Genomic DNA, 12,197 nt, shown 5'->3' with positions numbered 1-12,197 from the left:
TTTTTCAATGATTTTACTAAAGTCCTATCTTATACATTGTCGAGAAGTGACTATATAAGTATTAATACTTTATTTTTGTATTATCTACTTAAAAAATTAGGTTCTTTACCAAACATACCTTTTGTACTCATAGAAATAATATTATAATTTAATGAAAATAATATAATTAAATACTTTTTATTATAACAAAATAAAATACATGAATGACAATAATTAACAAGTGTTGTTTTCCTTAATTTATTTCATTTACTAAGACAAAAATATTCTATACTAATAATTATAAAGTGCAGTCTTTAAGATAGTCATTAAAGTTCACAATATTTGAAGGCCTTCGTGTTATTTGAGTCGTGGAGTTACAAAACCCGTTTTAGAAATTTGAGTTGTGGAGTTACAAAACCCGTTTAAGATATTCGACTTGTGGAGTTACAAAACTCGCTTTAGAAATTTCTGCTGGTTTTGATACACTCCCAAAAAGTTCATAAAATATTTATTCATTCCGAAAAGGATAATTTTTTATCGTTTAGATATTTAGTATGAAATTTTCATTCCTTTTACAATCAAGGTGTTCCGGATAGTTTTTCGTGACTATCTTCAGATTTCCAATTTTTCCAGAACAGGTTTTGCATCTCCACAACTCGTTTATTATATTCGAAAAATCAACATTTCTCTTTAAAATCAAAACAAAGAAGTTTATTTTCAACAGTAAAAAAAAACTTATAAACAAATTAGCTTCAGCTCTTATGAAATAAAATCTTGATTCATAGAATGTTTGTACATAAGAGGTGTGACTCATTTGTTAAAAATGTGTACAAAAAATAACCTTTCACTTACTGTTTTTTTTGCCAACAGCTATTCTATCAGAGAAATATTGGTCACCCAATAACATTTCAATATGTCAACCTAAATAAATGGCATCCTTCAAAACCACAATAAATCAACAAAAAAATCATAATTCAGTACCTATTTAGCCGATTAATCAAATAAATCCAGCGACAGTTTGCCATAGTTATAATTTTTTACGTTTTTCATGGTAATATTCTTTCATAATCAAATGGCTAATTATATTATAGGCAATTATTATTCTATGAAACAATGTAACTTTAATATACTTAGGTACACCACTTTAATTTATAGTAACACGCTAATTCGGTTTCATCACAACCGTTCGTTCTACAGGGTACATATAAAATATACAAAGTTACAGTGTTTTGTTTCCATCTCGTCACTAATTTAAAAGATATTCTTCCTTTCATATCGACTTTCCCGAAGAACAATGTCGGATGTGCAAATTTGTAGTGTTGCGGTAGAGCTGTTTGAAGTTTCATTTTTGCATTTTTACTGTTTTTGAGATCAAGAAATATAGTATTGTTTGATGTTTTGCATTAACCCCTATTTATTTATATAGTATCAAAAACAGTAAAAATGCAGAAACGAAACAGCTCTACTGCAAAATTACAAATTTGCACACCTGACATTGTTCTTCGGGACAGTCGTTAGATAGTACATGCGTCTGGATAATAATAAATAAACTCTTTGATAACAATGGTTCAGATAATCGGCATTCTACTGAATGTAATTTATTGTATCCTACAAATTAAACAATAACCACAACATCTCTCTTGCTCAATCATTATTCCACACTGCAATCAATCTTCAAAGGAACAATCAATTATTTCAATAATCCAAGGTAATAGGTCCAAATAACCCAATCAATCCAATCCTTCAAGGAATAACCAATCGATCCATTGATCCGAGGAAACAATCATGAAGCTCTTCATCAATGGCCTGTTTACACAAGGACAGTGGTAAATGGTAACTAAATGACTTTACTAAAAAACCACTAAACGCACTCTATACTGTTAAAATTTTTGTTACTTACCATTGTGCTTGTGTAAACAGGGTATTACAGTTAATCAATCCAAGGAACATTCAATAATCCAAGAAACAGCCAGTCATCCAAGGAACAGCCAATCAATCCATTAATCCGGGAAACAATCACAAAGCTCTTCATTAATATTTCGACTAACTAGTAATTATTATCATAAATTGGATTGAAAAGGATGTTATTTCCTAAAGAACATCCTTTTCCCCGTATGTTATCCTCTTCCATAGGAGTACTTCCCCTCGGCTTCCCTGAGGACCTTCTCGATGCTGTTGGCGGCCTTGTCAAGGGAGTGTCGGTCGTCACGCTCCCTCTGCAACAGCTCGAGCCCCCTCTTGGCGGCACAATGGTACCGCTGGCTAAGCGACGTCTCGGAACCCTTCATGTGCGGGATGTGCCCCGTGTAACCGGCTATCGGGGGAAATTCCGGGGAAATTGTGTGGTTTTCTAGAAAACATATTATTAAAAATTAAAAAGGTAATACAATACAAAATGCGTTTTGAGAAATCATCAATTAAAATTCAGTGAATCTCTATTCAAGAGTTTTCCAAGGCACGGGAAAAATTATTTTTAGGTTGGATAACACGTTTTAAGGGACCGACAAACAAAAACTTCTTATGTAGGTACCTTGTAAGCGGGTTTTACAGTATATATGATTATAATATAATTGCCCCTCTTTAATCGGAGCCTGTAGGATGACCGCAAATATAATTATTGTCCTATTTTGCTAGCAAAATTCTAACTTTTGTATAACCTTCTATGTCTTCTTCCCATTGGGGCGAAACATTGGTACAATAGATAATTTGTAGTTAACACTTCCTAAATAATCTTGCTGTGAAACAGAGGCTATTTAATTGAATTGGTTTTAATCTCCTTTCCCTGACAATCGCCTTGTTTACCTTTGTACTTATTTTTCTCTTCATACTGCTTCAGTGACCGCTTGACTTCGTCTCCTTTCCGTATGGGCTCCATCTTGGGTGCGCTCTTAGACCTAGTGTATCTCTTGTCCACCTCCTTCCTCCGACGCAGCTCCGACTGTTTGGCGCTGAACTCGGCCATGCTATCATCAGCGGCTCTTCCGTAGGACTTGCCGTAGCGGAAGTTGAGGCCGGGGATGTAGCCGGTATAGCCGAGGATATGCTTCTTGCCGCGGTGGGCGATGTCGTTGAAGTGGTCTGGAATGGCTGCTTCGCGGGGCACGGTGATGGGTTTGTGCACGGAGTAGTCTTCGATGCGGTAGGTCGGGGTGCGGGCCGGGGGCTTTCGGCTGGAAAGCAATCAAAATTTTACTAAAATAGAACTAATTTATCTGAAATTCTTTTAATGCCTTAAAATTACCAATTTTATCCATAGTTTTTAGTTATGTAGGGAATGGCTGCGTGATATTTCTCATATTCGCTGTATTCTTTTGTACTATTTTCTCTTATCTCTTTTCTTCTCGTTTGTATTCTTTGAATTCATAATATAATAGGATTGTTTTCGCTCAAATGTGAACAATAATATGTAAATACTCCTAATAATATAATTTAAATTAAATAATAAACAGTAATGATAAAATCATTACTATTTATTATTTAATCATTGAAGACAATATTATGAATGACTCTCAAACATAAATGACAGAAAAAGATTTAGTCGCATCTGGGAATTTCACCCGGGACCTCTTTCTTGATGGGGAAGTGTTCTGTCCACTGAGCTAATTCAACCATATCTACTTACGTCATTTTAACTGTATCATACTTCGACTGAGAGCTATCAATATTATCTTCATTTTCTTAATGCATATATTTTGGTCGATTTATTTATTAGTTTGAGCTGATAGGGTTTTGCTTTGATTCAAGCTGTTAAATTTAAAAATAAACCCTTATGAGGCGTAAAAAAAGTTATTTAGTTAGAACCTACTTTGTTTTAATTTATGAATAAAATCGCACCTGCGAAAATGAATTTAATATTTCAGATTTCGTAGGAACCTAATCCATTTAATTTACATTACTATATATATTAAATAAATTACTAGTAAGATAAACGCACAGACTGGGAAAATGCATTGTTTTATTCAAAGGTGCAATTTTAAATACCTCCGACTATAATAAAAAAATTATTATAGAATTTACATACCTATAAATTGCACTTTGAGTATATCAAATTTCCAATGAATTTACGCCGAATTTACATTACGAAACTACTTTCATGCATGTTGGAATTAATTTCACGAAACCAAACAGTTGGGATATTGCATAAAATCAGAAGATAAAGATAAAGTTTTTTTGCAAGCTTAATAAAATGCGTGCTCTCTGCAAAAGCGTTTCAAACGATAAAATTAGTTGCATGACACTAGTGTTGCCTAAAAATCGGGTGGGGCGTGAAACTAATTTGGTTCCGTAAAACAAATGCATTTAATGGAAGTTTGGGAGGTGGGTATGGGTACCGCGGCCCCGGGAACCATTCATTGGATAACTAACACCTCTACTACAAGTAACCCCAAGTGGTTCGCTTCGTTTGGTGGCTTAGCAGGGGTGTCCGGGTTTATGGGGTGAGGATTATCTGTCCGTCACTCCTGTACACACTGAACCCCAGATTCCTACCCACCCCTCACACGTTTTCCTTCCCAGATATTCCTCTTCTTCCTTTCCTTAAAAAAAAACCCTCCACACAGCATCCCCAAAGATGACATTGGCCCTGAGAGAAATTATTTTTCTCAATGCCTTCTGAGGAAAATAATTTCAGGGTGGTGGGTCTTTTTAAGGAAAGAAAGTAGAGGAAATTCTGGGAAGGTAAAGGTATAGGAATCTAGGGATCAGTGTGTTAGGAGTGACGGACATATGAATATATCACTCCCTCCGTGGCGTAATTCGATGGGTCGAGAGACAATTTGGAGAGGTCAAAGGGTCTCCCAAACCAGCCTCTCCCGATCTGGCACGCCTCCTAGCTGGTGGGCAGGTGCATCCGTTGCACCCAGGCGCCCCTGCTAAATCACCAAAGGTAACGAACCACTTATGGTGACCTATGGCAGAGGTGTTGGTTATCCAATAAATGGTTCCCGGGGCAGCAGTACTCAAGCTCGCCTCCCAAATTGTAAATATGCATGCATGACGAAACTATAATGTATTTACACATGAAACTAATGTAATGAAACTAAATTTACACAACTAGTTTCATAATGTAAACAGAAGATTATACCTAGGTACGAGTACGTAAAATACAGAGCATGAGAGAAAATGTTTTTCCCGCGTCCTTACTCAGATTTTATTATCAAATATTATATTGTAAAATTTAAAAAAGGGTAGATAGGTATTATTTTCTACTGAACAGTTATAAAATCCTCATTCTCCAGCGATTTGTGAAAGTAGCAGCTATCTACAAAAAAGATACCTAGCTACAGAATCGATTTATTTTAACCCAAAAGAAAACAAATTGGTTGTAAATACCTACCGCCGTAGGTATCTACAACCAACCAGTCAGCCATCAATCTATCTTTGTAATCATTTAATGTTTTTGATCTAGGATTAAATACATCTTCCGCTACAGGCAAAGAAGAACCCAGCCATTGTCTGGTCTAATACAATCAACGAATCATCGCTATTTCATGGCGAAACAAAATAAATGATTACAATATTCAAAATCTTGACCGAGTTTCGTAAACAGCATCATTCATAACGTAACCTGTGGATTCATTCACAAACTAACTACGCTAACTACACTGCTCCGTATTAAAAATTCTTATCACTTTATGGCTATTAAAATCAATGAAAAGTGGTTAGTTTATTGATGGTCTTACTTGTAAACGCCGCGAGAAGTCAAATCCTGCATGATTTCCCTTGTGTTGGTTCCATAGCACCGTCCAAAGCGAAATTTCAACGTCGGACAGTGACCCGTGTACCTAGGGAATGAAAACAGATCGATATAACCAAGGATTCAGGACAAAGAGTATGAGGAAATAGGAATGCTAGTGCTTGTTTATGGTACTCAGTTTCATTTTTCTTAGCGGAAAAAAATAAATATGATTAAAATTTATAGACCAAAAGTTCATGTTGATTCAACATTGAATTTCTATTTCTATCGGGCGATAGAAAGGCTGTTCCAGTAGCGCACCCGGGATTTTGTCTTGGGGGGGAGGGGGGAGGGGGGAGTGAGAATGAAAATATAAAATATGCTATTCTTGATTATTTAAAAGTCATAAACATAAAACATATGTTTTACAGATGTAATTGCACTCGTGTGAACTAACCAACTAGCCAATTTCAAAATTCATAAAAGTTATGAAAATATCCCATTTATGTTTGTTTGAATTCGCAAGAGTCACCAACGTTGCGATTACGATTATTTAAATCACCTTTTATCGGTCTTTCAGCGAAAAATCTCAATATAATCACTTTGTGTACGTTTTTTTCAGATATAAGTAATGTGACTTTGACTAACAAACTTAACTTTTTAAATACGCTGGTGAAAAACATTAGCTTAGAAGAAAATTATTTTATCCTCGCAAGGCGCAGTCCGTTTCCGAAAATTGCAAGAAAAAATTCAAGGGCAGTCCAATGACAAGTGCTACATATAAAAGAATAGGAAAAAATTTTTGATCTTCGCATCATTTTCCTGTCCGTAATAATTGTGAGAAATGAATTACATAATAACTTCCTTAATGCACAGTGCTTGAGCCAGTACCTACCAGTGGAATTAATAAAAAAACACTGCATGCTGCAGGCATTAACCACGCATAAAAGGCCATACTTCTTCTTGGAAAAACTTCTGTACATATATTTTTTATCGGGGCGGGCGCGCCCTGGGTGCGCCACTGGCCTGTTCGTTACTTCAGTAACTGTAATTATTACCCGAAAATAATCGGACAAAACACATAAATATCACTCTACAAAAAGCTAAAAACACATCCAACGCCCTTTACCCGTTGCTACACTCAAACTCAAAAACTTCCATACAAAACAAACTACTCATCTACAAAACACAAATACGCCCCATCATGTCATACGCCTCACCCATTTGGGGCACAGGAAACACAAAACGTCTTGCCACATTCCAGAATGTCACACTTAGAAGATATACCAAAAGCCCTTGGTTTGTCCGAAATAGCATTATTAATTCAGGCACGAAAATCCCCCCATTTAAAACACATGTGGTAGAATTAGCCAAATCATTCTAGGCGAAACTTCCTATGCACACAAACCCAAGCATAGCATGTCTCGGGCGCTCAAGTCCCGACGACAAACCCACCTATCCATTCCCAGTCTCTATTACCTTCCCCCCTTGATGAGTGGACTCAAATAAAAAATTAAATTGCAACCAGATATACAAAAAATATAATATAAATTTTACAAACACATTAATTTAAAATAATATATAAAAATCATAATAAAAAAATCTTTTACAAAAAAAATATAAATAAAATAAAAAATACCTACAGACAAAAAAAAAAAAATAAAAATACAAAAAAAAAAGTATTACAGTCCTATACCTATAAGTTGCTATAGGCAGCCCACTCATCGGGTAGAAAAAAACCATCCCCCAGGTACTTTACACCCTCAGTTCACGAGACATGGAGAAAATATTCCCCGAACCTCGCAAATGAACAATAGATACCAGAGCAACAAATACGAATAAGAAAAAACGATATTTTCTTCACAACAAGAAACACAAACCAGCTTTGCGACAATCCTTTTCTTTCTTCTTGCTCAAAAACAAAAGAACTCGATTTTTCTTTTTCTTGTGTTCCATTTTCAAATAGTTTCAAACTAAGCAGTGATTGTTAAGAAAGGTAGGAACTGGATAAAAAAACACCACAATAGGAACCAACCATTTTTTCTTTTCATTATTTTACAGTCCACTTTACAAGTTCATTTGAAGCTGTACAATTCGTGTGCAGTTTTCCTCGTAACAAGGGTTGTCACGTTTGCAGTAAAGTTACACCAAAAAGTACATATTGCACCAACAACTAGGTACCTACCTGCAAACTCTCGATCCAGGTACATCCAATTTGCAATGATTATCTGCCGTCTCCAGTCCCCAGTAGGTCATACCGGTAGCTATATAATAGGCAGCTATAATAGGTAGTAAGTCATGTTACAGTTACCGAGAATAGATACATGTTAAGTACGTGTTAAGTAGTGGGATCGCTTGTCCTATTGCGGTTTTAGCAGTGGCGTGTAGCAGTCTGGGAAGCCGACCAAATAGTAAAGATTTAAGGGGCATTTAATTTTACAACGAAATAATAAAATTCGAGATAAAATACCTCGTAAGTGATATAATTACATAATTAACACCCCTCCAAACTAACTAACCAATTCTTTTAAACGTTTCAAGAAATCTAAGATTCAATCGTAGATCTAATCTAAGCTATAGTTAAATAAATAGCAAAAATTTACATAATATTTTCTAATAATTTCCAAGTTTTAAATATCAATTTTACATATGTTATAACTTATAATGATTATTCTTATTTAGTAGGGTAATTGGCTAAATGTTACACGAGATGTTCAATGTAAGGTATTTAGCTAATATAAATAATAAATAAAACATGGAAATGCATATGTATTTATGTGAGGGTAGCAGAGCTGAGAGACAAATACTTTAGTTGCTTTTAAAGATACACTGTGATTTGTTTCACGCCTATTACATATTATATAACAGAACGAAACGTGTTTTTAATAATTTTCGGAGCTTTGTCGAGGGAATTCCATATAATGAACGTTTCGACATAACAAATTTATAGATATTATCTTCAAAAATAACTATTTTTTTTAAACTTAAAAACTTAAAGATTTAACGAAAAACCTGTTACAAATCGGTAAAAATTTGGTATGCGGGGGCTTAAGATTTTTTTAATAAATTTACAATAAAATGGTTTCATTGCATTGTGCTTCATTTTTTGAATTTGAAGTTAAAATACCTAATATTTTTAATCAATGAGTTTCGTACATTTGCGATCTAGTACGGATGGAAACTAGGAAGGTACCTACCCATTATATTTATTTGTTTTTTAAACAAACATACTAATTTCAGTTGTCTGTTGCGTGTGTTACTTATTTCTGTGTGAAATTTGTCAGGTTCAGTGAACTCGAATTTGCTTTGAATTTATTATTAATTATGAATAATAATTCAGACAAGCGATAAAATAGGTATCTACCTATAACTATTGTATAATGTTTTAACATAAATTTTTTTTAATTGTATTTTTCAAATTTTGTAAAAATTATAATATCCCGTCATATATGGCGGGTTAGTTGTCAACTGAAATTCTAGTTGTAAAAAGGGTATTCAGTATATTTACTTTTGACTAATAATAACGCGTTCTAACATATCCATTTAAAATCACAATCCTAACTAATATATAAATGCGAAAGTGTGTTTGTTTGTCCTTCTTTCACGTCGCAACAGAGCGACCGATTGACGTGATTTTTTCGCATAGTTGGGAAAATAGAAATAGGCTACTTTTCATCCCGGAAAAATACTTCTCAAATCACCCCACGCAATATAAAAAGAACAATGAATATGTTATTACGTAACTTTTCCCATAAACTGATGAAAGTTGTTAATTACTGTGTGCGGTAATAAAAAACTTTTCTTGTTACAATGTTGCAAAACACATAAAGAAAAAATAAACATAAAAATGGCATGTCACGCTCTGGGTTAACAACATGTTTTGTCTATTGATAAAGAGAATATATCTGTACCTGCCACTGAAGAGATAAACCGATAGAAGTGTGTTGTGGGCGTGTCAAATAATTCAAAGTATTGCGCACTCTGGGGTCTAAGAGTCGAAAAGTCGTAAGTTCTTTTTGTTTGTAACGAACGTAGGACTGACGTCTTGTATGAGAGGGACAGCATGGAAGAGAAATAACCATGTACGTATATAAGAGCGTTTTCCATTTGTCATATGTTAACCGAGATAATACGTTGTATTAAGTACAGTCTATTTGTCTATTAGGTATTCCGCCATTTCAAAAAACACAGTAAAAACCATTACACACAAAGGTTATATTATATATAGGTAAAGTGTAAGTGGAAAGTGATTATACATGAGGATAGAAGTGAACAGATAGCCGAAATTCCATTGTTTTTTTACATAGAATAATTTTCTTCCTTACAAATAATTGAACTTTTTACCTGAAATCTACCTTAAAACATTGGAATTTCGAAAAAAGTAATTTTTCACGTAGAATGACCTCCCGAAGTTGGTGTACTTTTATAATATTATTTTAATTGAAAAATTTTGTCACATTAGTACGTTATAAAATACGGGGTAAAAAGAAAATAAAAAATATGTACAAGGAAATCTAAAAAAAGAAGGGTGAATACACACTTTTAGAGGTTATCTATTCAGTGATAGGTACCGTACCTAAACATGATTATACGAAAGAAATATGAACTCTCATTAGTAAGGCAATCAGTGGTTTCTAAACTTTTTGACGCGTAATGGTGGCCTCGGGAAGGCTGAAATTGAAGCGATAAATAAAACAAAACATTGCAAGAACGCACGATTCACATAAGGAGGGCGCTTGTTTATAGGATGTAATTTCCCATTTTGCCTAATTTGGATACCCGAATCAAGTTTTAAAATATGTCAATCCCTTTCGCTGCCTACATATAGTCACTGTGTCAAGGGCAAACAATATAAAGGGTCAGTTATTAATTTATGATTGGTTGGTTTTCTGCGTTTTTGTTTCGCTTGACAATGGCCAATCGCGATGTACCACACACTCGATCGATAGGTAGTTGTACAAATTCAATAAATACGTCAAAAAATCATTTTATTTGTATTCAAGCCCGCCGTCCCATAGGTCGATAAGGTTAAGAATATGAAGTAAACCGTAAGACCCTGCGCAGAAAAGTCACACAATGGCTGCTCTGAAAATAGTAGCGAACCTTACTTTTCTGCGCAGAGTCATACAGCACTCGGTTTATCTAAACCGATTCCTTACGTTAAGTCCTTTATGTAAGTGACAGACCCCAAGCTTTTTTGGGTATGGCCTATAGAGATTATACGTTGAGGTGCCACACTACCCTATAAACTTCCTCTTCCTATGGCAGGGGTGGGGTTCAGAACAATTGGGGAGCTGCCGCGGAATATCATTACTTTTATATTTTTATACTAATAAGGGATTTGTCACCCGAGCCGCGTGATCACCGCAGTTCCCTAAATTGATCCGATCCCCTCACTTCTTGCGCACACGCATCATTTTCAAGTATCGCCTGGCTAGCAGATCACGACATATCGTCATCGCCACGCCCACATTTATTTACATCATCATTTCAAGCACCGTTTCAATTTTTAATGGTAGTCTTACACCAGGGCGATACTGAGAGTATCTTCAATTCTGGAACGTGCTGTAAATATACTATATATTATAATTTTATATATGAATGAATTGAGAAATAACACAAATCAATCAAATAAAATTGATTTGCGGACGCCTGAATATGAACCCGCGAATTATCGTATTATCCACGTATTCTGGATTTTTAAAATAAAAAAATTAGTACTAAACAACATTATAAATGTTCATTTGTCTAATATTTTTGATAGCCTCAAAATGTAGCGCAGCTGATGTGCAACTCGATAACGCCGCGAAACTGTCAGCTGTTGAAAAAAGAAAGAGTATGAAAAATATTAAGAAAAATTTGAAAATAAACAGTGTTTCGCCAATTTTTTTTGCTGCAAAATACCAAAAACTTTACGTAACAATACTTTTGTTACAAAGGTTGCAAATTACCACCGCTTTCCAAAAAAGAAAATCATATAAATTTCAACAAAATAACGCGAACTTGACAAACGCGAATCTCGAACGCCAAAAAAAACATGAAATTTTCAGGTTCCTAGAGCGATTAGTGATTAGTTTAGCACGATCCGAGACGGATTAACAGTGAGACAAGTTAAAGAAAGTTGCCTATTTTGTGTAACCTTAAATGATGATAATAATGAGATGATAATAATAAAATATTTTTTTTATTCCAGAAGGTGCAAGAGAAATGCAATAATATATGTAAAAAATTAACCCGTAAAAACCTTTTTACTATAATACATTTGATGCGCCCTCTGTTATTATAAAAAAAGAATTGTTTTTAAACATCCCGTTTAAATTACAATTTTAAGCATCCCGATGAAAAAATGTCAAAAAGATAATTTATTTAACTTAATTTCTCAGTTTCAAAAACTTTTCATATTTTCCCGACCCATTTTCCGAGCTATTTTTTCTGAATATTTTTTGAAATCCAACATCAGAAAAAATTCCAAATTTCACATGGCAAAATAATCCAAATTAAATGTCCAATTTTCGAGATAGAATTTTTTTAGAAAAACAAAATT

At 34.3% G+C, this 12,197-nt stretch overlaps 1 protein-coding gene across 1 annotated transcript in view; it reads right to left on the bottom strand.

The window, feature by feature from the left end:
* Positions 1-147: 147 nt before the first annotated feature.
* LOC149422359 (uncharacterized) overlaps positions 148-12,197 on the bottom strand; it is a 92,951-nt gene continuing 80,901 nt past the window's right edge. Inside the window, exons 2-4 of the mRNA XM_089633744.1 lie at positions 5,661-5,762; positions 2,782-3,149; positions 148-2,329 (exon numbers count right to left, since the gene is read on the bottom strand). Of these exons, the coding sequence (XP_089489870.1) occupies positions 2,097-2,329; positions 2,782-3,149; positions 5,661-5,762 (703 nt within the window). The 3' untranslated portion in view covers positions 148-2,096. The remainder of the gene's footprint in view (positions 2,330-2,781; positions 3,150-5,660; positions 5,763-12,197) is intronic.

Source organism: Hesperophylax consimilis, chromosome 7, assembly GCF_061612785.1.
Source record: "Hesperophylax consimilis isolate HC1 chromosome 7, BYU_Hcon_1.0, whole genome shotgun sequence".
NCBI classification, from domain to species: Eukaryota; Metazoa; Arthropoda; class Insecta; order Trichoptera; family Limnephilidae; genus Hesperophylax; species Hesperophylax consimilis.
The sequence above is the reverse complement of the archived record's forward strand: the minus strand, read 5'-3'. Positions and strand labels throughout refer to the sequence as shown.